This window comes from Parasteatoda tepidariorum, chromosome 3 (assembly GCF_043381705.1).
Source record: "Parasteatoda tepidariorum isolate YZ-2023 chromosome 3, CAS_Ptep_4.0, whole genome shotgun sequence".
Classification (NCBI taxonomy): Eukaryota; Metazoa; Arthropoda; class Arachnida; order Araneae; family Theridiidae; genus Parasteatoda; species Parasteatoda tepidariorum.
In genome coordinates, this window is record NC_092206.1 from 70,827,951 (window position 1) to 70,854,263 (window position 26,313).

Genomic DNA, 26,313 nt, shown 5'->3' on the forward strand with positions numbered 1-26,313 from the left:
CCAATTAAAATTAAAATTTTCCTTTAATAATTTTTATAACAACATGAAGTAACTGTGTTGATTAAATATACTTTAGCAAAAAAATTTTTTAGAAAAAAAAACCTATTAATGGCTGCCTAAATACAGTTGTTATTATGCAAATACAAATATTATGTAATAAAAACTGCTGTAATTAATTAAAAATTAAGATATTTTATGCTGTTGTTTTTTAAGTAATTATTATTGTTTATTATTTAAAAAGCCATCATTATATCATTTTATTATTTAAAAAGTTTTTTTTTCCCGTTCCTATAAAATTCATGAAATTGAAATGCATTTTAAAATTGAATTATTTATTAATTTTAGAATAATTAATTCAATTCTATAAAATCAATTCAATAAAACTAATTAATTTTAAGCAAATTTTACAATAATTTGATAAAACTGGCATTCGAAAATAATATACATTCATATAAATTGAATTATGAAAAATGTGCACTGAGAAAAATTTTCTTAAAATTAACATAGTGCATGGTAATGTTATTTCTGGTAAAAAATCTTAATTCTCGTAAATACAATCAAAATATACCATATTTACGCAACTCATTTGGTAATTTTTTCGTTTACATGGTAACGGCTTACAGTGTATTTCAGTTTTCAAAATTACAGTTCTTATTAAAAACACTAAATTGGAAAACAAAATAATAAATGGTTTTTATGCCATGATTTAAGGTATCATGATAACATTTCCAAACTTTACCACATTAACCAAATTTTATCAAATAATGTAAAACCATATTTAATTGCTAATTTTACCAAAATCATTACGAAAGTACTTTTTCAGAAATTGTCGAGCATTATAAAAATGGATGCTCAACTTTCACGTAACAATCTTCGTTTTTAACGAAACCGTTTCCTGATTCATGTTCCGAGCGAACATTTCGCCAAAGTAGCGAAAATAACTGTCGTCACTTTACCGAAGAAGCAAATCACGCCAACAGTGAAAGATTATTCCGTCATCAATTTAAAAAAAAATCGTATCCAACTTTCTAATAATCACTTTATCGTGAACACCATACAGATCGGTCGGTGTCACCTTAATAACATAAGATAGACAAATAGAGCAAAGAAATAAATTACGCACATGTCCGTAGTGGGATTCGAGCCTGAGATCTTTTTAGTAGGAAGCCAAGTCCTTACCCACATTACGACCGGATGGCTTCTTTCGTCACTTTATTTTTGATCATCAGGTCTTCATTTTAGTTCCATCATTCTAGTTAACAGTCTCCCATAATGCGCTGCTATGAGGTATCCAGTTAAGGAAACATTTTCGTCATACATTTGAGAGTTTCCGCTTCATTACGAATCACAAAACACATTTGGAGACAAAACGATTCTAAAAACTAGCTAAGTACAGCCCAAGGAATGTTGAATAGTTAAAAGTGAGAGTTTCATTTCTGAGAGTGAGGTTTTTAGAGTTCCCATAGAGCCAGAAAACGGTAATTTTATCATATTCCGGTTGTTTTGACGAAATTTTTTTTTCTCAGCATAAAAAATAATTTTAACCAAAAAATATTTGTGATGCAGTAAAATTTAAATTATTTTAAAGAGGGACATAATTTGCGAATGAAATACTCCAAGATTTTAAATGCATCATCATTTCAAGTTGTGTAATATTTTTTTGTCGTCTTTCCGCTGGACACGAAATTTACGACATATATTTGCATATCTAGTTACATATCTGGATATGAAACACATATTTACACATCCAGATTATGAATCATATTATTTCATTCTGATTGAGAAATAATTTACACGTATAAACATACCCAAAGAACCTTTCGAAAAAGTATGGCTTATCACTATATTACATTACTAGACCCTTGAACTAAATTTTTCATGCAATATCTAAAATTAATTAGAGATCTGTTGTTATGTATTTTCCTTGAGGAACGAATAAGAGTTTCATTTTCCAGTTAATAATCAAAACTCTTTTGAAAAAAAAAAAAAAAACAATTACAGTGTTACTGACTCTATAGGAATACTGAAAAATTTGGTAATTTTTACAGAAACACTTTGGTAATGATTTTGGTAAAATTAACGATGAAATATTGTCCTATAATATGTGATAAAATTTGCTAAATATAGTAATTTTTTCTTGATACCTTAGAGCATGACATAAAAATCATTTATTTAGTTTAATTAACTTTCCAGTATTATAATATTTACTAAATGTGTGGTAATAAGATATATAATTTTGAAAACCAACCAGAATTTCCGGTACCCGCAGTTAGAATTTTCATTCTAAAATTAGGGTAAAATAACCAACAGGAGTCTGCCTGTACAATTTTCATCAAGTTTACGGTAAAGAACATTCTTTACCTTTACGATTTTGAAACCGTTTACAACTTGTAGTATAGTTTCAAAACCATGAATACAAAACTATATGGGTTTTTAACCATTTACAACTAGTATGGCTTCAAAACCGTGAAGTAGGCATTTAACTGGATATTGGAGCTAAATTTTGTAAGGTAAAGGACATTGGAGAGTCCAGGACACAAATTAATCAGTGCAGAATATTTCATGTGTGAAGAGAATGGAGAAAATACTGTGGTGTCAACGCTGGGATTCGAACCATAACCACCGGGAATTAAGGTCTCTCAGTGACCTTATGACGTTATCCTCAGAAGTTCTTGAAGTGCAGATTTGTATTAAGATAAGACTGAAATTAATAGTTCAAATCTCTTATGAGTGAAGTAAAATATTTTAACTTTAGCTAATTTACAGACACTTAAATATTTTTAAGTAGTGAATTTTCAGCTTTTTATTGGAATAACTCAATATTATGTATCTTGTAATAATTCAATAAAATAAACATGAAAGACTATATGATGTTGTTATGAAATAATACTAGTTACATTTCATAATAGAAAAGGATTTCATTAAAAAATTCTTACGAATGATATTCCAGACATAATCCAAATAAGAAAAATGAAAAAAAGGCAAATTTGAATTTAACTCCTCAATAATTAAGGGTTCAAAGTATCCTCAGAACTATAATTTTTTTTCAAACAAAATTAAAATAAACATTTTTTAAGTTGCATGACGTGCACTTTTTAATGCAAATCAATAAACTTTTAAAAATTATTAATATGGCTCTAAATTTCTTAACAAATTAAAAAATGCATAAAAATCTCCAACGTTTGGGTTTTTAAAAGCTGTAAGTCTCTACAAAATTTTTGCAGAACTTTTTTTTTCAGCATCATGTTTCCTGCAGTAAATCTTCGCATTGTTTTGTGACAGATCAATTATAAAAATTTCCATGTAATATTGCAAAGAAAAAAATTGTAAAATATGGAATGCACAGATATAAATAACTTCATGTAAAATTGATAAAAAATTTTCAAAACGTTTATTAATGCACAATTTTATTTTAGGCTGATTCTAAAAAAAATTATTTAAAGTTCTATCTTCAACAACAATCCCTAGAGAGTCAAACGACATGTAAATATCCAAAAACTATGCATGTGAAAAACTTTTGTTTTTGCTTTTCTTTCCTCCAAAAAACGCTCAAAACTTCTAATATATATAATTCTCTTATGTGGCTCCCAAATTTTGGCTGTATTTCTTTTCCGGCGGTGGCAACGTTTGCTTTGTTTTGTTTACGTTTTGAAAACACCAAAGCATTCTGCCTTTTAATTATGTGTTTCTGATCTAATATATATAATTCTCTTGCGTGGCTCCCGAATTTAGGCTGAAGTACTTTGTACAACTAAAGAAGATTCTTTTCACAACACTTAAATATTTACTTTATTTTCTTCATATATAAAGAAAACAGTCGGCAAAGAATTCTGTTAGGTTAAAAAACATTTCGCTAAAAAAATAACGAATTCTAAAAGAAATAAAAATAAACAACTTAAAAAATAAAAATGCTGTTGCCAGCCATAGAATTTTTTGAAAGTTAACTTAGCAACATAAATCAAAATGACATAGAAGCGCAACTAGATCAAAATTATGATACCTGAGCGCTTGACGTAACAAATCCTTCAATTCTAAAAGTGTTGTATCGCCAAATGCCCAAATTAACAATTGTGTTCTTAAAGAAATTCTATAAAAAGTTTTAAATAAACAACCTACTTCTACAACTGCTTCTTGAAGAACTTGGCTCATTGATTAAAAATATTGTTTTAATTTTACAGTACTAACTTTACTTCTACTTTCATTATTGCTATGACCCTCTTTCATTACATTTTACAACTTCATGCTAAATTTGAGGACTTTAAGTTGTTTTGTGGTTGAATACTGACATTTAGAAATGTGTACATAAAAAAAATAATATTTAGAGGTTAAGAGTTGCCTCAGAAAAATTTGAATTGTTGACATTGAACTTAACAATGGAAACAATCGTTTTTGTGAAAAATTGAATTGTATTGTTGACATCAAAACTAAAAATATTGTGTTTCAACTTAACAATACTACCTTAATTTATACTTTAGAATTGCCTCGGAGAAATTTGAATTGTTAGCAATGACTTAAACAAAAAGTTTTATTTTAACTGACAAATACTATATTATAATTTTAACTTTTTCTATGACTATACTCATTTTCTTACTCTTTTCTTTGTTTTTTATACATTTTATTTTTTTGTGATAAAATAAAAAACTTATAGTTGTTCTGCTTCTGAACACTGATGAAAACACAAAATGATGGGCTTCATCAACAATCAAAAATATATACATTTATTTTACAAATTCCATATTATTAAGGTGGCGCCCTTCAGAGAATTAAAAATACAAAATTATCTTCATCAAAGCCGATGCTTTACATCCGGCGTTCAGTGGCAGACTACTATTTCATATTGTTTTACAACACATGGCTTTAGCCCTCTGGTGGGAAAGACTTTAAAACAAAACTTACAACAGTTACTTTTCTCAACAACTGAAATTTAGAATAGTGTGATTAAGAAAAATATGTGAACTGTTTGCAATTTCAAATTAATATTGAAATGTACAGGTTTAGAATTTTCTACAGTGAAAAGTTTTCGGAACTTCAGTATTCAAAAAAGTATACAAAAGCTAGACGTTAAGAACGTATCCAATGAGCGAGCAATGCGAGCATTGGATTGCGAAGCAATCCGAAATGAACTGCGAAAGCAGTTCCGGGAGTTGGCGAGCGCCAGCGAGCAGGGGGCGAAGCCTCCTAGTACATTAAAATAATTTTGGATTGAGATTTATAAATAAAAAAAATTCTTCATCCCATTACCCAAAATTAATTTGATATTTAAGACGATTTATTTGGTGGATGGCATTTTCAAAATTCAACCTGTTGTAAGAATTGACCTAAAACTTGTGTGCTTATAATTAAGTTTATAAATTTCGTGATTATAACTACAAATAAAATCGATGAGAAATGATCAAAAGAACTAACAAACAGAGCACTAGAGTAGCTTCCCATAGTTGGTCTCTCTTTTTGACGCCACGCGAACCTTTACTGTTACACATATTTATGTAAACGAAGCCCATCATTGGTATTTTTTATATTTTCTGAAGTAATCAGAAAATTGTTGCACTACTCATAGAAAGGAAAATAGCCCTCGACATTTAAAAATAAACAAAGTTGATGAAAAGTATACTTCCTCCTGGCTTATAAAGGGTTAAACAACGTTCCTTTTTCAGAGGGGAATACAAAAATGGTTCTTGGTGGGTATTTAAAGTATCATTATACATCTTCACTAAAATAAGCATATTTATCGAATCACTATATGAGGTACCAATCTATATCCAAAATATTTAAAATTGATTTTAAGTAATCATTCTTTAAAATAAGGCATTTTTAAAGTGCATAATATAACTATTTTAAACAATGCAAATATAATGAATTCCCTTCAGAAAGTTATTAACAAGAATCATTTTCATTCATTAGTTTTTCATAGAAAAATAATAAAATCAGTTTTCAAAACAAGTGTAAGCTATAAATTACGTAAAAGTAAATGGAGAAAAACCAAATCTGTGAAAAAAAAGAACGAAAAAATAGAGAAAATACAAAAATACAATTAAATCCTGGGTCATGAACGATGAAAAGACATTAAAGAGAATAGAAAAACGAAAACTTCATGGTTCAACAAAGATAAATACATAGGCAATACTTGTTTTAAATAATGTAGATAGAGAAATGATTTTTTTTTTCAGTGTGTTTGAGATTATTTGAAAATTTAACATAAACAATAAATTATTTTTGAATACTTCTGCCAATATTTGGTTAATCTGACTCCCTAAAATAAATTATAAAATCTAATGATGAATCATAATGCAATAAAAAATTACTTACGAGTTCATCACAAGATACAGTTAAGCAATTTATTTGTGTAATTTATGTTTGTATATGTTATTTGTATATGAAGCATGAAAAACAGTTTCATTAAAACTAATTTAAAATTATTACCCAAAGCAATTTAAATAACTAACAATGTCTGAAATACCTATTTTTTATTATTATTATTGAATGTACAGTTTTTTTTGCATTCAAGTGAAATATTTATGAAATTTAAGTCTGATAATTGTATACTATCATTAAGAATAAATTAGTTTCAAGTGCCAGTCAACATTGTTATTAATATTTTCTATCTTCTAGAAATAAAACTAAACTGTTTAAGTTACTAATTTTATTTTCGAGGACAGTTTTATATTTGGTCCCAATTCATGAATATTTAAGCAAACAAATATTAAACTTGGTTTTATTTCACGGCATCTAGTTTTATGAAAGTAGGAGTATTTTGCTAATTTTTCGTTATAAAATCGGCTAAAAACAGTAAACAGTACTCGAAACTTTGTAATGTTTAGATATAACTTCTTTTTATGTAATAAAGAACCTTTTTATAAAGTGTGTAAAACCGAATAGTGAAAAATAAAAGATAAATATTACGTTCTCTGGCTAATAACTACTATTTGATAAATCTCGCATTTAATTGATTACTTCCATTTTCGTAAAAATCAAAGATTGGGTATCTTATAAAAGTCGTGTCATGGGGAATTTTAAAATTAAAACTTTAGGACTAAATTTTAGGGCTATTTTTATTATTCCCTTTACATTTCTGTTCTGTACAAGTATATGGCATGCTTAAAATTTTTATAATAACGGATATAACGCATAGTACAACCGACGGACAACCGAAGCTGTTGTTTGTTCATTTCAATGACAAGTATTTAAATATAGCTGTTACTCAGTTAAAAACTCCTATTGTGACGTCATTAATAGACCTTGGAGATATCAATGACCTCATTTCTCGGTGGCTATGCTCGAACCCCTGTTCTGCCGGTCAAGACAGATTAGCCCTCTCGGCTATTATATGTATCCAACTGTTCACGAAACTATGTGGATTCATTAGGTTGATCTTGTTAGTGTGATAAAATTCTGATTGTTTAACCATATTAGGTGAAAGCAGTTAATAAACTGTTTTTCTCACAGTTAATAGTTTGGATACCATTTTATTAATAGTTATTTAACTGTTTTGTTTGTGTATGGTAAAGTGAAAATCAAATAAATTGCTATTCAACAATTTTTTCAAGGAAATTTCTAGCAGTATACTGTTGCCATATTAACAGAAAAAAATGAATGGTTTAAGTACCGTATATTTTTGTTTTATTAACTATAATTATGTTTTTTTTAACCGAAAACTTCATTATCATACTGTACGGTAATTTTGTCAGAACTCTTTTCTCCATGAGTATGGAAAAGCAACTGCTGTATATTTGCTATGCAGTTAAGTTGTGTGAACAGCAATTATATCACGTAACCAATTTAAATACCTGATAGGTTTAGGTAAGTTAATGTCATGTTAAACCTTCGTCTATTAATCCGAATTAACATGCATTCCAAGCTAGTTACGTCAACACATTTAGTAATCAAAGAGTCATGTATATAGTCAAGGAGTATAAAGCACTGGTATAAGGCTTATTAACGTAGACAGGACGTAATGAATAGATGTGTGGCAGTTCGCAAAATAGGATTCTCGATTAATTGATTCAAACAACTCTGCTTGATTCAATTGGTTACTGAAATTTGACAGGCTAAGGTACTAAAATAGTTTAAGGAATGTAGTATTTAATAAAAAGAGATTCACTTACATTAAAAAAGATGCATTTACATTAATTACAACGCCTTCAAATTTAATATTAAAAAATGTGGCATTAATTTCTTATCAAGTAATGGGGGAGTTTTGCTTGTACTACTATAAAACTGAAATATATCAACTGTAACTGAACCGCGACATAAAACTAAATCGTTACATAAAACTGATTTTTGTTTTTTACTAATAATGCTTCTTACATTACTGATGATCTATGAAAAACGCGTAAACTTTTCAGGCTCTTTTCTACATGACCACTTTTCCATGTTTCTTTCTTTCTTTCTTTTTCGTCATTTTTAGAACGATATCTTTAATACTTTAAAAGTATAACAGTACGAAGTTTGGAAATTCATTATATATAGATTGTATTAATTTGTTTTCACTAAGTGGAGACGCATATTTTTTTTATGATTTCTGCAAGCAGTTAACTATAATTGCGAGACGATATGAGTTATTAAATTAAAAGTTGTAACTTTTTTCATAAAAATAATCTGTCAGAAAATAATACTGAATGGAGAAAACAATTCTGGCGAAATTACTTTCTCGAATGAAATTCTTGATAGAAAAAATAAAATTCTTGTAATTAAACCAAAATAGACAGTATTTAAACCATTCATTTGGTATTAAATAAATAATCCTAATAATAACTAATAAATAACTTAATGTCGGCAATAAAAAATTGAAAAATAAAGGAGGAACTTTAAAGATCGTTTAGTTTATTCAATGCAGTTCTAAACTTTAAAGAGCACTTAGTTTGTCCGATGATGTTGACATTTAGACTCAAGGTACAAGATAGATATGTTCGTTATACGAGAAATCATCGTTGTTGGAATCTTGGACATCAATTTCGACGATGACGAAATTATTCCCATCCTAATCAGCTTATCTTGATGCCCTGGAATCTAATATATCCATATGAAAGCTGATTCCTTTCTTAACGACAGTAGTTCCTCACAACTATTCTATAGAGCGTAAAAATGCATTTTTTCCTGATTTTCCCCTCAAAAAATCAAGCTATCCCCAAACATTTTAAATATGTTTCCGAACTGCGTTTCGGACCTAACACGACAATAAAATATCTAAAATACATTTATTTCAGTCTTTTCTTTTCTTTGAAAAGTAATTAAAATATTGAATAAAAGATCTTAACTAATTTAGTGGTTAAAAAAATTCGAATGTTTGTTAAAAGCTGCGAATATCTCGTACATTGTACTTAATATAAATTGAATATGCGTAATCTTTAATATAAAATATTTATTTATTTCAAATATAAAAATGTCTGACTTCCCATTAGAAAACCTTTCTATTTTGTTATAAAGAGTAACCAGAACGTTTTTAAACACAATTTATAAAACTAATTAAAGTATTAATCAATAAGAGGAAATAAACATGAAGTAATTTTTTTCATTGACAATAATTCAAATAAGGAATGGTTTTCACCTCTTTCATGTTATCTTTTTTAAATGTAAATACGTAAATCAATGCAATGCATGTAAATCTCTCTCTCTTGGCAACTTTTGATTGATATCCACATGAGCACAAGCTTTTTAAATAAAGATCTCATAAAGAAAAAATACAATTTCTGCAATAATAGATAAGTAATCCATATGTAAAAGAAAATGCTACGAAAATCGCAAAATAGCACTTCCATTTGTAAGAAATTTCGAACTAATAAAAATTCAAAAAAAAATCTCATTAAAATTATAATACAAAATAGTGCAATTAGCATGCCAAGTCTGCGATTGCATTTCAGCAGGTTACTTTTCAAACAAACAAGGTATTTTTTTATACGAATATCACCGATAATAATTATCGAGCTAATTCTCAAATGCTAATTTTTTCCTTCGATCTCTGCAAATTGTTCTGCAGCCCATTGTAATTTCAAATTTTTGAGTATTACAGTTTTTGAGCAACAAAACAAAATGTAAAGCAGGGTAAAAATTGTGAAAAAACTCTTAAAAGTATGCTTTTTTTATTTAACGTCAAGTTTAACAGTTAATACATCTCGAGCTAATTATCGAATAGTAAATATTTTTCCACCGTACTCTCTGTATATTCTGTCTATTTTTCTTCAATCCTTCGCAATTTCAAGTTTTTAATTATTAGAGTTTTGAAGCAACAAAACAAAATTCAACACCCAAATCGGCGACTGTGGCCTAACGATTTTTTAATATAAAGAGATACATATCCTAAGTGATAGGATCTTAATTTTTTAATTAAATTTAATGAAAAAAGTGATATAATGAATGTTTTTATGTATTTGATAATGCAACATATTTGTAAAAAATTTCTTTTTTCAGGTATTAATATTTCATTCAAAAACTACTTGCATCTTCTGAAACTTTCGATGTTTTTTAAAGAAATATGTAATTACTTATCAGCTATTAATCACTAAAGAATAAAGTTTATCACACCATGTAACAAGGACTGTTTTATAAGTCCTCCGTATGCAATTTTCAATCAATTTAAACTAATATCCTTTAACAGATTATCTAACATTACTGAAACATTTTAAATGACAGTCAAGAAGATGTCTGTGTTCAATATAAGCATAGAGAACGTAAATATAACTTTGGAAACTGAATCAGTTCACGACATCCATTTTAAAAATGGCACACATTATGTGAGTGACTTGTATGAAGTACCTTTACTGCTGATTATAATCTTATCTTGCTGTTACGGACTCATTTCTGTGTTAAGCGTAGTTGGTAATTTCTCAGTGATTGTCATAGTTGCTCTGAGCCGCCGCATGCAAAATGTCACAAACTATTTCATTGCAAACTTGGCTGTGGCAGACATGATCATTGGTATGTTTGTGATCCCATTCCATTTTCAGGCTGCACTGTTGCAAAGATGGGTCTTGCCCCCTTTTATGTGTGCTTTTTGCCCTTTTGTTCAAGTCCTGTCTGTAAACGTCAGTGTCTTCTCCCTGGCTGCGATTGCCCTGGACAGGTACAGGGCAGTGATGCATCCTCTAAAGGCAAAAACTACTAAACTAAGGGCAAAATGGATAGTCCTATTCATCTGGATATTCAGTGCTCTAATCAGTGTTCCATATGCAGTTGCTCTAAGGGTTACCATGGTATTCGATTCGGATACTGGAACTGTTTCGAAACCTTTCTGCAACAATGTTGGCATCCCCGGGGAGACGTGGAAGATCTACAATCACATTCTAGTATTCCTTCAGTACATCGTGCCACTGTTTCTCATATCTTTAGTGTACATAGCAATTGGTTTGAAGCTCAAAGCAACAAAGACACCAGGGAATGGAGAAGAGGCAAGAGATTATGCTATTTTAAAAAACAGAAAGAAGGTAAGATTTTTCAAATTGTTTATTATCTTACAACACTTTTACATGCTTCATGTAACTTTTCAAATTCATTTAATAGTCTACATATAAATTTCTTTTATGTGACGCCAGAAACTCGTCTATTTTTTGATGTATTGGCAGCTTTCAGAAATAATTATTTTTAGTAGTCTTATGTAATTATTTAAGAACATTGTTAAAAGAATTTAACTTTGTTAAATATTTATTTAGTTTCATTTCCTTGGTTGCTGTCCAAACAAGTGTAGAATAGTTAGTTAGACGTCAAATATTTATTTAAAATAATTTTGAATTTTTATCGATTTGAGAATTTAGTTACGAGATAATTATTTAGATTTATTTTTGATCCATTCTCAAATAGCTGTAAATTTTTTTTAGCATAAATGGTGCTGCATACTCTTTCACAAATTATTGATTGCGGAGCTTACCTTTTCCGAGCAATATCGTAAATATACTTAACTTATGACTTGAGACGTGCTTGAGGAAGTAGTTTAGTACGTAGAGGTATATTTGGACGAGATTTGTTTAATGTTATCTCATGACAGAAATGGAAATAATTTTAATACTTCTACTGCTTACTATGCTGAAATGTCCCAAACTCATACTTATGGTGATTTGTGTGATTTAATGGCTGCCTGCGAGAATTTATATTAATATTAAAATTAAATTCCTAAAGAACCTTAATATCGTGAACGTCTCCTAAAAATAGTTAAAATTGAAACCAAAGTACTTTTGCTCGAGCAACAGCTGGACGGAAAATAAATTTTGTTAATATATTGTTGAAAATGAATTAATGTGTTAGGGTAGGAGCAGAAGTTGAAGAATTAGAATATTTAAATTAAGTTGAGCTGTGAGTTGGGTCAGGCTACAATTATAGTTTTAATTTTGTGTGAGATAATTTTGTGAAGATAACCAAGGTGGTTTTACAATACAGGTTATTAGCAGAAAATATGTTCGAAAATTGCAAAAGAGTGTTTAAAAATTGCATAAGATTGTTTAAAAAATTGATAATTGTATGTATAATCATTTTTTTTTCATGAAGTTTCGAGGCAGATGCGTTGTTTCTGAAAAACTAGACACCAATCATGATCTTATGTTACTTACAAGAGTCCAATATTTAACAATTTTGGTGTGTCAACATTCAGGTGGATCAATAATTTCGAACGAAGTCAGATAACGCGCTGTGATAGGATCAGCAAAAATTTCGAACCTAATAAAATCACATGCTCTACGTTGTTATTAATTTTGAAACTTGATAAGCATATGTCCTAACTTTCTAGCAGAATGCGCCAAACCGTTCATTTACTTGCAACTTCCTACATTTTTCTTTATATGATTTTACAAACTTTTAGCCTTTTTTTGAAATGCCAGTAATATTCAGTATGAAAGCATATTTTAAGACGCAGTAGTCCTCACTTACGGAACTAATAATTATTTTATTTAATTTAATTATATATTATTATTATTTCATTTTCTTTCGACTTAGAAGATAAAATGTTAAATAAAAAATATACAGCAAAAATTAACCATACGTGCAAGTCCTTAGTAACGTTTTTCCGTTGTTGTTTTATGATTACGTAGAAGTACAAATAAGGTAAACTTATTTATTCTGTGGAATATTTAATATATTACTTATGCTCTTGATTTTCAAAAAAATAAACCTTGCCGATTGATTGAAATGATTTTTGACATTATACTTTGTTTACAAATTCAATATTTCATTGCTTACTATCATAAAATAAGCATTATTAAGTAAGTTATATTAATCTGAAACTACTATATTGTACCAGAGAAAATATTTTCGTAAAAAATTTTTTATTTCTCCCTGTAGTCTTCTATAGTTGACTATGTTTACTGTGAACTAAGCGTTTATAAATTTAATACCCCATAGTTCTATTATAAAATGCATAGTTTCTTTCAGTTGAATCTGTTATAGGTGGTTTAAATATAGGCTATAGAAACCAACGAGAGAAGAAAAAAGATTCTGGGTATTTAACTAGAAACGAATAAATTTCACCTTCTTTCTTTATTCTTAGAAAAATATTCAATGATTCCTGGAATATTAAATCTCAGTATATAAACTGGGTTGTATTTGTAAATCATTTTATCTGAAATCTGATGAAAAAATAAATATTTCATTTCCCAAAGCAGAATTTTTTGAGAAATATTTCTCTTGCTGGTTGATTTATTCTGAATTCAATTTCTTTTAAACTCCAACTATCATATGTATGTATTGAAAGATCATATTAGCATTATGGATTATTGTGGAAAAGTTTGTCTAATAAATTAATTTGCAAGAAAAATAGGTTTAAAATATTAAATGAGGTGGAGATTAAAAAAAAGTGAGATTTTCTGTACCATCTAGAACTAAAATGTTGGATTAAATGTTACAAGATATGATGAAGCACAGAATCCATAGATTTAGACTATAGGATTTCAACTTCTAAAATAATAAAATAAAATAAAATTGTTCCAGGAGTCGATACAAGGGAAAATTATGGAGTCAAAAAAGCAAAAACGGGAAGATTCAATCTTGTGAATGTAGTTACCAATGTAGTACAATTGCAGTTACGAATGTAGTGCCATTGAGATCAATTAAGAGTTGCATTCGCTGAAACGAAATTTTTTTACTGTTGGTTGCAACATACCAGAATTATTGTGCCTCATCTGCAACATTATTTGTTTTTTTGAAGCTGCAATTTCTCTTATGATTCTATTAAAAGTTATTTGTGAACATAAATCATTTTTCTTAATAATCATTTTAATAAAATAACTTTTAAAATGAAAACTTCATTGTAATAACAAATAATTCTCTTGGTTACCATTGCAACTTCATCGACAACTTTTTTTTTAAATTTCCATTTAATTAATGATTGCTATGAAATCGCGTTAAATGTTTTTTGCGTAAGAGATTATTTACTAAGAATGTTTTACATTTTCTTATTTATTACTTTAAATGTATGTCTTGATGGAGAAGAGTATGACACAAAACTTATAATAAAAGTAAATATAACTTACTTACTGTTTAATAATTAATACGTTTAGCCGCAAGCCTTTAACTTGGAATAATAATGAAAATGAAAAGTAAATGCACTTAGATTGAGAATAAAAAAATATTTCACTGAATATAACAATACTGATGCACTCACCTTAAGATTTTCATTTCCAACTTGTTTATTTTTTGTTATTTAAATTATAATTTATACTTTGGGAATTTTGAGAATCGGGGAATTTCTAAAGAATAAGGATTGAGTTTTTGGTTTTACGTTACACGATTTACATACTCAGAATCTACGAATCTGTTTTCAAATTTGTATAACTTTTTTGATATGTAAGTAGCCCTATTAATTTATCTGTGTTTATCATGAAATAAATTTATGACAGAACTTTTGAAACACTAACTAATGAATCAGAAACCTTTGATTATTGGATCCCTTTAGTATCTCTATTTAGTTTATTGTATCTCTAAGAAAATCAATCCTACCAGCTTCTGGTGTGCATTTTTGTCTAATAGTATACCATGCATTGGTTAAATAGATTTTAAAATTATTTGGTGAGTGTAATTATCCCCAAGCCGGGATTAAAAAATAATGTAACCAGAGAACAGAACGACCAGATGATCAGAACATCTTTTTAAGAGTGGCAGTGTGCATGGTATAAAAATAATAAAGGTTCTTTTCTTTTAAAAAAAGGTGCCGTTTATAAAAAAGTAAAATGGTCAACACTTATTAGATCATTGAACAACAATCTAATGTGTATAATCATTGTAAATTTGATAGAAGTGAAGATTACTAACGGATGTGCCTTCCCAACATGCTCTAAGCATTGTCGATTGATTAAAACTTGGTCTTTGCATTTGCCAGAAAAAGTATTAGACGCCAGATTGTTATTCATTGAACCGAATTCAAAGGCTTCTGGCGCAATGTTTAATTGCATCATAGTCCATGAAGTATCGTCACTTTCGAAGTAAGAGCCTAGTATTGCAGGATGCATTGATCTACCGTTATGTTTGGATATTACATGGGCTTGCTTCAAGCGCAAGAAACACCAGGGCCCTATTATCGGTCCAGGAGAGCATTCTCGATATCTTTTGGATCGGATTCAAAATTATCGACTACGTAGTTCAATATTAGTTATTATAAATTCAGAATTAGGTTGGCTGTCTAACGACGGTGATAAGATAAATCAAAAACAAGAGGGGTTCATCTTTTCGTAAGGTTTGTGCCAAATTCGTCGCCTTTCACTTGAAAAAACAAAGTGTAGTGTATTTCATCCGCTTTCATTAACTGTTTCCAGTCCTCAGATGCCCATCATCCTCTATTTAAATGCGTTTATCGTTAAATGATTCTATGCGCCTAACATTTATGGACATTCGGATGCAGTTTCACCCAAGTCTTACACGGGTGTTGCATACTTCGACAGTATAAACCACTAAATAGAAAACCATTCATGTTTGTAATTCATTGACCAGTGAGAGCATAACTTTATTAACAATAACCAAAGAAACTGGCATTTCAAGTGATTCGAACATCGTTCCCCTAAAAGTTTCACTGACAGTAATCAGATCGCTTCCCATTAGCTATGTGTGGTGATGGCACTAGATTTTAAAAGCATAGTATAGTGCAGAGTTACGGCGAAAAACAACGAATTTTCAGAATTTTAACAGATTAGTCAATAGTAGTTGTTTATTTACGTCGCACTAGAGCTGCACAATGGACTAATTGTGATGATCTGGAAAATATCTCTGAATATGATCCGAAGATATGCCATCACGAGGGAGGATCTCGCTTTGGTATCATGACGACCGGCTCACGAAGCTGAGTGCTTTACTGTCCTCAGACAATTGTCCCTGGAAATCATCAATAAAATCCCCATAAACAACCTTAAAATATACACTGATGGCAGTGAAATGAATAGACAGACAGGCAGTGGAGTGTTCATTGAAAAACCTCGAGAGAACTACACTCTTCATCAATGCAACCTCGATTTTTGTTCCGTCTTTCGAAGCGAACTAATTACAATCGACAGGGGACTAGGGAAAATCTTGAGTAAAGGGCACTTTGGAAATACTTGGATACTATCCGACAGCCGTAGTTCAATTCAACACCTCAAAAATTGGGCCCTCATTGGAGTAAAACCAGTTTTTCGATCTTGCAAAAAGTAAAACTCATTTCCCAGTAGCATGAACTCCACTTTCAATGGATCCCGTCCCACGTCAATATCCACGGAAACGAGTTTGCTGACACTCTTGCAAAGAAGGGACTAGACCATTCAGTCCCCTTCACCTCAGAGCTCACATACCTTGAACTTTTCGTGAGGCAAAAGGCCCAGAACAAACAAAAGTGGCTGCTTCCTCCTATTCACTACTGGTAAAAAGCAAAAAAACCAGGACTCTCTCTATCTCTTCCTGGTGACAGGCAGACCAACACTTGCTTATCCCGACTGGCCAGTGGACACCTGGAAAGTCTCACATTTTCTGCCAATCAAAAAATTGTTCCTCTTTGCCCTAAATACCAACAAAACCAGGCATCACCTGAGCATATCTTGAACTGTTTAGGGCTGGACTGGAACGACATTCATTCCTCTCCCCTTTTAGTTTCGGACTTCCTAAATATCAACTGATTAATTGATCTGGTCTGACGGAGTCAGACCAGATGAAAATTAGTAACAACAACAACAACGGTCGAATTGTTTAACAGGTTCCGATACAACACACTCTTAGTCCCTTCGTAGCCTGATTAAAGTGGACACCCACCTGTACACTGATCACAGCCATTGATATTTGACGTCAGTGTTTTATTGCGAACCGCGCCTTACGATCAGCCCACTATGGGACAAACCATCAGTCTGTCAGTCGATATGTTTTTCAGGTTATTTTTAAATAACGTAAAAATCAAAACCTCTTTTCACTGTTTTTTACCGTTAACAGTAACAATTCAAAATTAACAGTACGTGTAACTGAGTAAAATCTAGATACAACCGAAACACGTAGCCTGATAAAATATGGATATAAACAAAATATATAACTGAATAATATATTGCTGCAAATAAAAAATATATTATCGGATTAAATATAAGATGCAAATTTTATAAAACTAGATAAAATACGGAAATAAACAATCGATGTTATCAAAATATTTAATTCAGCAAATATTTTAATTTCCATTCAATGAGACAAGAAACACAACACTATACAAATAAACTTTAGATTTATTTATTTATTATTTTGCTTGTATGTTAACGTCCCATACTGCTCTTCGCGAAATTCTGAAAATAAGATATGAGTGACGCATAAACCGATATTTCAGTTAACCTTACACGATAAACATAAGAACAATTTTATCAAAACAAGCAGTACCAATAAGATTTATTAAATTTTGAGAAGACGCACAACAAAAAAGAAAAAATTTATGTCATCCGAAGAATGTTTAACCGGTCTTCTTTCAAGCCGCAAGGAAGAAAGAGAAGAATTTTTAATTTCGTATTGCTTTGATGCAGATAACTTTTGTATTAAATGGAAGAACGTTGTCAGGTAAATTTATTTTTAGATTTTTTTTTCTTTTTTACTCAAACATGTTACACGTTTTACGTGTATATTTACTTCACAATGACTTTTAAAAGCATAATTAAGGAGATTACGCTTTCATTAAAAAGGTTAAAATTATGTTCTTTAATGAATTTTTAACTTCAAGACATGCCGATGTTTGATGTTAACTTTGAACAGCTATATGAAACTTAAAGTATGTAGTTATTTGCATTATTGAACTCTAGCCTATCAACAACTGTGACTAAAATTGGTATAAATTAAATATAGTGAGTTTTTTAATAATAATTATCGGTATTTAAATAGTTATTTTTGCAACAATTGTTCCATATTAAACTGACAAAAAAATATTTTGTCTTCAACAAATGAACGATTTTTAAATTTGGAAAACCAGATTGAAGAATGAATTTATAGAATTATAATTTTTAGATTTTAAGAATTTAAATAGGAATAGATCAACTTTTAATATGGTTAATACCATGAAATATTTTTTAATTAATAAATAATAAATTAAAAAAAAATTTAAGTGTTTTCTTAAATTGAATGAGAATTAATTTATTAGTAAATGCTCGCAGATATCTAACCTTTAAGCATTACCAAAGTTACTATTAGTCCAATTAGATCAGTTTCTAACGGTTTTGCTTGGCTTAACACTTACTCTCTCTAAATTTATCGATTCTTCGATGTTTAAAAATTGAAAATATTTCTAAATATTTATTCAATATAGTACTTATGGGACAGCAGCAGTGAACAGCTGGTTCACCTACACGAATTCACTGATTCGCGCTTCATTGTTAGTTACTGCTGCTTTTGGCAGCATTGCTCTGCAACTTCAGCATTAGTACGTATTTTAAGTGCAATTCGGAGTATTTGAAATATTTTTCGGACTCACCTGTAGTGTTCCTAATCAAACTAATTACTTCGAGATTCCACATCATCTTCCACTTTCATTAATTCCTCTTTTTTTAATGACACAAAAGCTGCAAAAAGATTATGCTGAGGCAAACACATTTTGGTAATTCGCAGAAGCATGTTTTTAGTGTAACTCTCAATAAGTCTAATTACTCTGGCAGTTACAGAGTATAGAAATGGAGCATTTTTAGTTTTTCTTTATTTGTTTTATAAAGACATGGGGTCTTAAAGGCCGTAGTCGAAGCCAAATGTGTTAGCTATTTTTCGAGTTTTTTGCACTGATATGTGCTGAAATTTTAAAAGCTTAAGTAGCAAAATTTCGATTGCCATATATTATAAACATATGAATATGTAACATTATGAATATAGTTAATGCTATAATTAAACTGTTGTTATTCCCCTACACTTTAGAACACTTCTTATAAGTTTAGCAAGCGGCTGAATATTATAACATTTTTATTTAAGATACTTATAACTACTTATGCTCTTGTTATTTATAATGCCACTTGCTAAATTTATCAGCAAGCCTTCTTGGTAAAACCAAGTGAATTTAAGGCAGAGGGTGCGACTGTTTTTTATTCAATTGCGCCATCTAATACGACTTCAGCCATACATACACGTCACAGCCCGTTTAAAGGGTGGACCCATTCATACATCCATTCATTCATCCACAGATCGTAATTTTGACCTGAACGAGGGAGCTCTCAATTTCCAATTCAGTACCTCCAGAGGTATTATTTGTTATGGGAACAAGGAGGACTTTAGGACGTGACAGATTTAACATGCACTAGTCGTAGTTTAATACACGGAGAGTCCTTGGCCGGGGAGGATCGAACTCACGACCCCTTAGACATTGGTCCAGCGCAATACTAACCAGACTATCCAGACTCAGTAATTTTTTTAATACTGTAATAATATAGATATGAAAAAAATTTAAACAATAACTTGTCGTTTCAACTCGAAAACTTAGTTAATTAAATAAAATTACGAACTGAAATTTGGCTAACCTCTGCAAAACGACCAAGTCATCACCTAAACGGCTCTAAAAGTGCTCGTAATTCCGAATAAAATGATAATAACATACTTCACCTTTTCCTCTTAAGCCTTTACTCTTCTGATTTTGAGAGGAGAAAAGGGGTATAAATAAGCGAATTAAATAATATATTCATATATAAAACTTTTTCTTACATAGAAAGCATAACAACTATTGTAAGTAATTTTTGTCAAGCATAGCAAATTGATACACAATCAACAAAATAAATCTTTATTTCGGATTGCTTTTCGATGCCTTTGCTACAAATTTATACTCAAATTCTCTTCGGAAATGTTTCATATGCGGCGCGTATCATTCCTGAAAATATTTCCGCTCGAAGTTAGATGATACGTGCTTTAAATTTCGAATCCGAAAAAAGATTTCATGTCGACAAATTTCTTGTATCTATTTTTGTAGGATTTTTACTACGTTTTTATTAACTTGCTTTCGCTGTTATAACTATAGAATTTTAAATAGAAATGACCACCTCTTTCAGACAAGCTAGATTTCTCAAATTTTAACAGTTGCTCCATATAATATGATAATGCTGATTTCAATCATTTTCTGAGTGATTCAGCTATAATTTGCTGTCATAGGTTGATAAGTGAAGTGAGCAGGGGAAATTACACTGTAAAAAATCAGGTATAAAGTACCGGCACTTTGGGTGCATCATCCGTGAAGCCCATTTTTACTGTAAAATGTAATTTTTGTAATAACCGTACTCTGAATTTTACAGTAATAATTATTTAAATAGCGAGATTCGATGGTTTTACGGTAATAATTACTGTATAAATTACAGTATACCAGATTTGTTTGTTCCGTAACATCCTGTGAAAAGAGATTTTACGGTAACCCTGAGTGCTGATACTTTCTACCATAATATGACCAGGAATTTTTTCACAGATTACATTTAATTAAGTACAAGAAAGAACCTCCTTCTTCCCGATAAATAAAGACGTTATTTGCAGTCGCTCGACATCATTTGCAGTCGTAGTAGCTTCCGCTACACGGAAATAGTAGAGATCTTCACGAAACGAGTACGAGCAGACGGAATCAGTTCTTAAGCTAAAGTTTGAGGATGATATTGTGTTCCTCTTACTTTTAATTTTTTCCACCTGCGAATTAAAATTTTGTTTCTCGCTTAAAATATGAGCAACGAAAGCTTACCTCATGTTTCAACCGGTTAATGCTACAAGCAGCCATAAGTTTTTAAGTGATTTTGTGTGCTTTAAACATGGTGAGATGAGCGTTGAAGACCATACTCGCTTTCAGTGTCTTTCATCATCGTGAAACGATGAAATCGTTGAAACATTTCGCCAAAAATCAACAAGGATTATCGTTTTCTTTTTACTAAGTTTCTGAAGGGACAGGGGTGAGTTGGAGCTCGTGGCAGAGTGGTTTGACTGAGGATTTGCAAATGGGTTGCTCGAGCAAACACAGCCAAAATAGTGACCCATTATTTAGCAACTCATGGATGACCTGTCAATCCCCACTCTCTGCCAGTGCCAGGTCTGGCTCCTAGTGACGTTTTCCTGTTTTCGAGAAGGAAAAATATCTAAAAAAAAAGCGTTTTTATGATGTGGAGACGGTAAAAACAGCTTCGCAAAAGGCACTGGACGATATCGAAGCTTTAAAGTTCCAAAGATGCTTCAAATAAGAGGGAAAAGACATGACTTGTGCTTCAGAGCAATATAGAATACTTTGACTGAAGAAATTTTGTAAAATTGTTGATAAATAAACTTTTTATAAAAACTTCTGATTTTTTTCAGCTCTCACTTTTTATAAAAAGACAGAAAAACGTTTCCGAAAACAACCCTTGTTACCTCTTACTCTAACAGCTCTATTGATCTGGAATTGATTTATTTAATTTAGAGAAAAAAAATACAGGAAATCGAGATAGCAATATCAAAAATTTAAATTAATTCAAGTCAGAAATAACTTTTATTTTTTAAAAATACTGAAAATCCAAATTATTTGTTTATACACGCGTGCTTAGTTTCATTCGATTCTACAAAAAGATACAGAGTGGCAGATATATAGTTTCTCTGAATAACTTTTAATCGAATGATTGAATTTCCGCACCCTAGAACACAAGAACACAACACAATCTTAATTGTTTGAGGATCTTTGCCCTAAATATGCTATTTATTAAGCGTTGACGATATTGTCAGTTACAGAATCAGATTTAACACAGATACTTTTTTCAAATAAATTAGCATTCTTCATTTCGAACAATTGGCCAACAAAATATGTGAAAATATTGGTATTTTTAAATGCTAGTACGCAGGCTATAACTTAACAGGCTAGAAAGTTAGATAATTATTACTATTTAAAAAAGTATTGATTTGAAATAAATTTAGAAGCGTAAATAAAAATAATTGTACAGAATCTTGAGACATAGTTTAAGTAAAAAAAGTAAAACAAAAAAATAAAATCACACTATTTTAATAAAACTATCACATTTTAACAATATGTTGTAGGTTTGCGGAAAATACACTCATGGTCAAGAAAATTAACGCACCAAGAAGGAGTCGTCAAAATGAAACGAAGTTTTACATACGTAATGACTACTTTGATATAAGTAAATGATTAGAAAAATCAAAGATTATCGTTTTTCTTTGATTTTCTAATCATTTACTTATATCAAAGTAATCATTAGGTATGTAAAATTTCGCTTCATTTCGACGACTCCTTCTTGGTGGGCTAATTTTTTTTGTCCATGAGTGCAATTTCAACTTAACCTATTAAAATTTCAAAAACGTTGCACAATAGAATGGTTTAAATTATCGGTTTTTAAGGTTCAATTTTAAACTTATTTTTAAGAGCAATGGAGAAATTTATTGATAAACAAAATGAATTCATGATAAAAAGAAACTAAACGTAAAGAATTCAATAAGTAAAACATATCCATTTAAAAATAGACTACGAATAAATAAACTTCAACAGCGTTTTACCGCTTTCTCTAGGTTGCCAGCCGATTTATATTGATCATATATTCACGTTTCTCATTATTTATCCTTTTCAACTAAATTACTTTCAAGGAGCAATAATATACCAATAAGACAGAAAGCAGAAATGACTTATGGTAGTATATTTCCTGTGCAGGTACCGTACGAAAAAGATTCATAATGCCCCAAAGACACGAAACGAAAATGAATAATATATAATATACTATAAGGTAATCAAAAAGTAAGGTAAGATTTATACGGATTCTGTAGCAAATGTTAACGTCCCCAAGGTTTCCTGTTAAAGATAATAAAGTTTAAGAAAGATCTGGGGACTGCCAAACAGCTAGGAACTCGCAGTGGATAATTCTTCTTAAAGAAAAAATATCTAAATAAACACAGATATAATAGTTATTTTTAACAACCTCGGAAGAAAGCACTAAATTAAGTGATCAAACTTTTAACAAGATTAAAATACATATAGTATAAAATAGTAGAAAGCATAAAATGGTAGAAAATTGCGTAAATTACAAAGAGATTAGCTGTAAATAATATAAAACCGTTTCACCACTACTTAACAACATTAGCACAGAGACGAGAATTATTGTTTTTCAGCTAGTTTAGTTTTAAATTTAGACTACGACATAACAATTATTATTTGTTAAGGTTTTATTCCTCTTTTTTAAAATATACATAAATTATGAATATGAATATCTATAATTTTTGAGTTCTAGAATGTTCCAAAGAATTTTTAATCACAGCTTAAAATATATTCTCATATGTGAGTCAAAAGAAGTGACAAGAGCCATGAATTCAATATTCCAATTAAAAGAATATTTTCTGAAGTTTATGGATAAAAATTCGTGAAATATTCTCATTAAGAAATACCAAAAGTTCCCTATTGGCTATATGGTGTCACGCGTTAATGGGAATCGAGATAGATGACGTTTGATTACATTGAAGAAAATCTCTTGACCAATTCCCTTTCAGAAACCCTTGATAAAAAGTGAGGACATCCCGAAAATGCGTGATTTTAAAATAATGTAATTGCGCCTGGAACTGTGACTGAATCCTAACACCATGGTTGGGAAAGTATTTCATAAAAAAATTTGCTTTAATTTCGCATTTTAATATACTGTCTGCATTAGTTAATTAGTTTCTTTTTACTTATATATTTAGTTAATATGTTTAAGATTTAACTTTCGAACACCGAAGAGTGAGTCTTATTGCGCAAAAATCCGATTATCAGATCAAATATTATTTCGTTTATTTATTTGGTGCACTGTACTGGTGTATTATTTAAATTTTTAAAATGCTCAAATCAACAGTTCGAAGAAATCTTTAAATTATTCTTTAAAAAATGATTTCTTTCTTTAGATGCCTCTGTTTTCGTAAATTTAGTGATAATTCTTAATGATGTTACGAAAAAAATATTAAATGTAAATTTAATTGCCAGTGACTTATATGTATTAATGAAATTATTTAAATGACCATCTTTACAATCCTTGATGATTTATTTTACTATATACAAGTAACTTAAAATATTAAAAAAAAACTACTTCATAATTCGCATTCTTAATAGCGAATTAGAAATCTACCTGTGCCGTTCCAATTAAGTTTATATATATAAATACAATATACTTAATAGGATCTTACGGAATATATTCAGCAAATTTGTTAAAAAATGCCTGTTCTGTTTCAAAACCTGTTACTTAAGCTGAGATCTAAAATCTGTTAAAAATAATTGTGATAAAAATTATTTTCAATAAAAAAATTTAATATTGTTTTTCCACCTTATTTTAGGTTATACATATGATGTTTATAGTTGTGACGTTGTTCGCTGTGTGTTGGTTGCCTCTTCAACTTTATAATGCATTTCAGGAAATTATGCCTCAGATAAACAGGTATGTAAGAAGTATTGTTTTTTTAAATCTTCTCTTACAAAGTAATGATAAACGTGACCTCTAGAATAATAAATGATAGAATAATAAATTCTTCCCATGGCCGAACTTTTTTATTGCTCCCCCTTTCGTGCACTCTGAGAAACAAAATTTTCCCTTTTGACGATTCAGCAATACTTGAGCTATGTTTCGTTAAGTTTCAGAATAATTTCGTCACGAAATCACGTGATTTAGGACGAAACGCATTTTCTCAAATGTAAGACGAAAATGTTTCAACTCGAAACCTCATCGTAATACATTGTGGGAGATTAGTCTTAATAACGAAACTATAATGAAAACGAGACTATAAAAACTAAAGTGATCAAGCAAGCCGTCTAGACTGTTTGGTGGTCAAGAAGTTGGTCTCATACCAGGAAGCTCCCGGGATCGAATCCCACATTGGGCTTGTGAGTAATTTATGTATCTGCTCTGTCTGTTCTTTTTATGTTCTTACGGCGACATTTATATACCTATGCGGTGCCCATGATAAAGTGATTATTCGAAAATGTAGGCACTACAAGTTTTTTTTTATTTTTTATAAAAAATAGATTGACAAAATAAGTAACTTTAACGAAATTTGTTTCCTCGACGATGTGACAATAGTTATGTCGTCACTTGGACAAAAAATTTGCAATGAGCATACACCAAGAAACGGTTTCGTCAAAAAAGAATAACATTTCGTGATATTTTAGAATTCATTTTTTTAAAGTGTATACCACGATTTCTCACATTTTGAAAGAGTTTTTGATTTTCTGCAGTAAAATACAAATTTGCGATCAAAATTTGATATATTTCTTTTTTTCATTTTTCATAAGGGTACGAGACACCCTGTAAAATCATGGAATTGTGATTTTTCTTTTGTTTGGATTTTAAAACAGTATCTAATATAAGAAAGTTTAGATTTATTTTAATTTTCTCTTTAGATATTTCTATCATTTCTCACATTATTGTTACATGAAAAGAAGGGCCTAACGTGTGGAATATTCTTCATCATAACTAAATTTACCCCATTATATTAAATTATGAAATGTTTTCTGTCATCCCGTCGGATACTAAATTATTTGTTAAAACTTCCTTCTTTCTTTCTTTCTTTGGATATTATAATCAAAATTTCCTTTTTATTATTTTTAAAAGAACTGTTCTGTTCTTGGCATTTTATATTATTTGTAACTAGTGGGCTGCGTCCCCTGCTCGCTAACGCTCGCCAACCCCCGAAAATTGCTACTCAATCTTATATTGTTTGCTTCGCAAACAAAGCTCGCTTCGCTTGCTACTCCATTCGCTCGGTACATTGCAAATGCACAAAATTCTAAGAATTCAAAACAATCATTCAAATCCATATAAAAACTTTTTTTTAAAAAAAGTTACATCTTTTTAGTAAATACTAAGTCATTAAAATAAATTTGAATTCAAATAAATGACATGTAATTCGTTAAACCTATTAGAAATGTGCTATAGTATAATTCGTGATATAAATCAAAAATCGTCAAATAAATTCGTAAAAAGGTTA

General features: G+C 30.0%; 1 protein-coding gene across 2 annotated transcripts in view; it reads left to right on the forward strand.

Moving 5' to 3' along the window:
• Positions 1-26,313, forward strand: part of LOC107437254 (prolactin-releasing peptide receptor) — a 91,347-nt gene that overhangs the window by 62,129 nt on the left and 2,905 nt on the right. Inside the window, exons 2-3 of one of the 2 annotated variants that reach the window (XM_071178833.1) lie at positions 10,941-11,417; positions 24,667-24,767. In XM_071178833.1, the coding sequence (XP_071034934.1) occupies positions 10,977-11,417; positions 24,667-24,767 (542 nt within the window). In that variant the 5' untranslated portion in view covers positions 10,941-10,976. Of the gene's footprint in view, positions 1-10,404; positions 11,418-24,666; positions 24,768-26,313 lie in introns of both variants that reach the window. The other variant, XM_021147983.3, reaches the window with a different exon arrangement.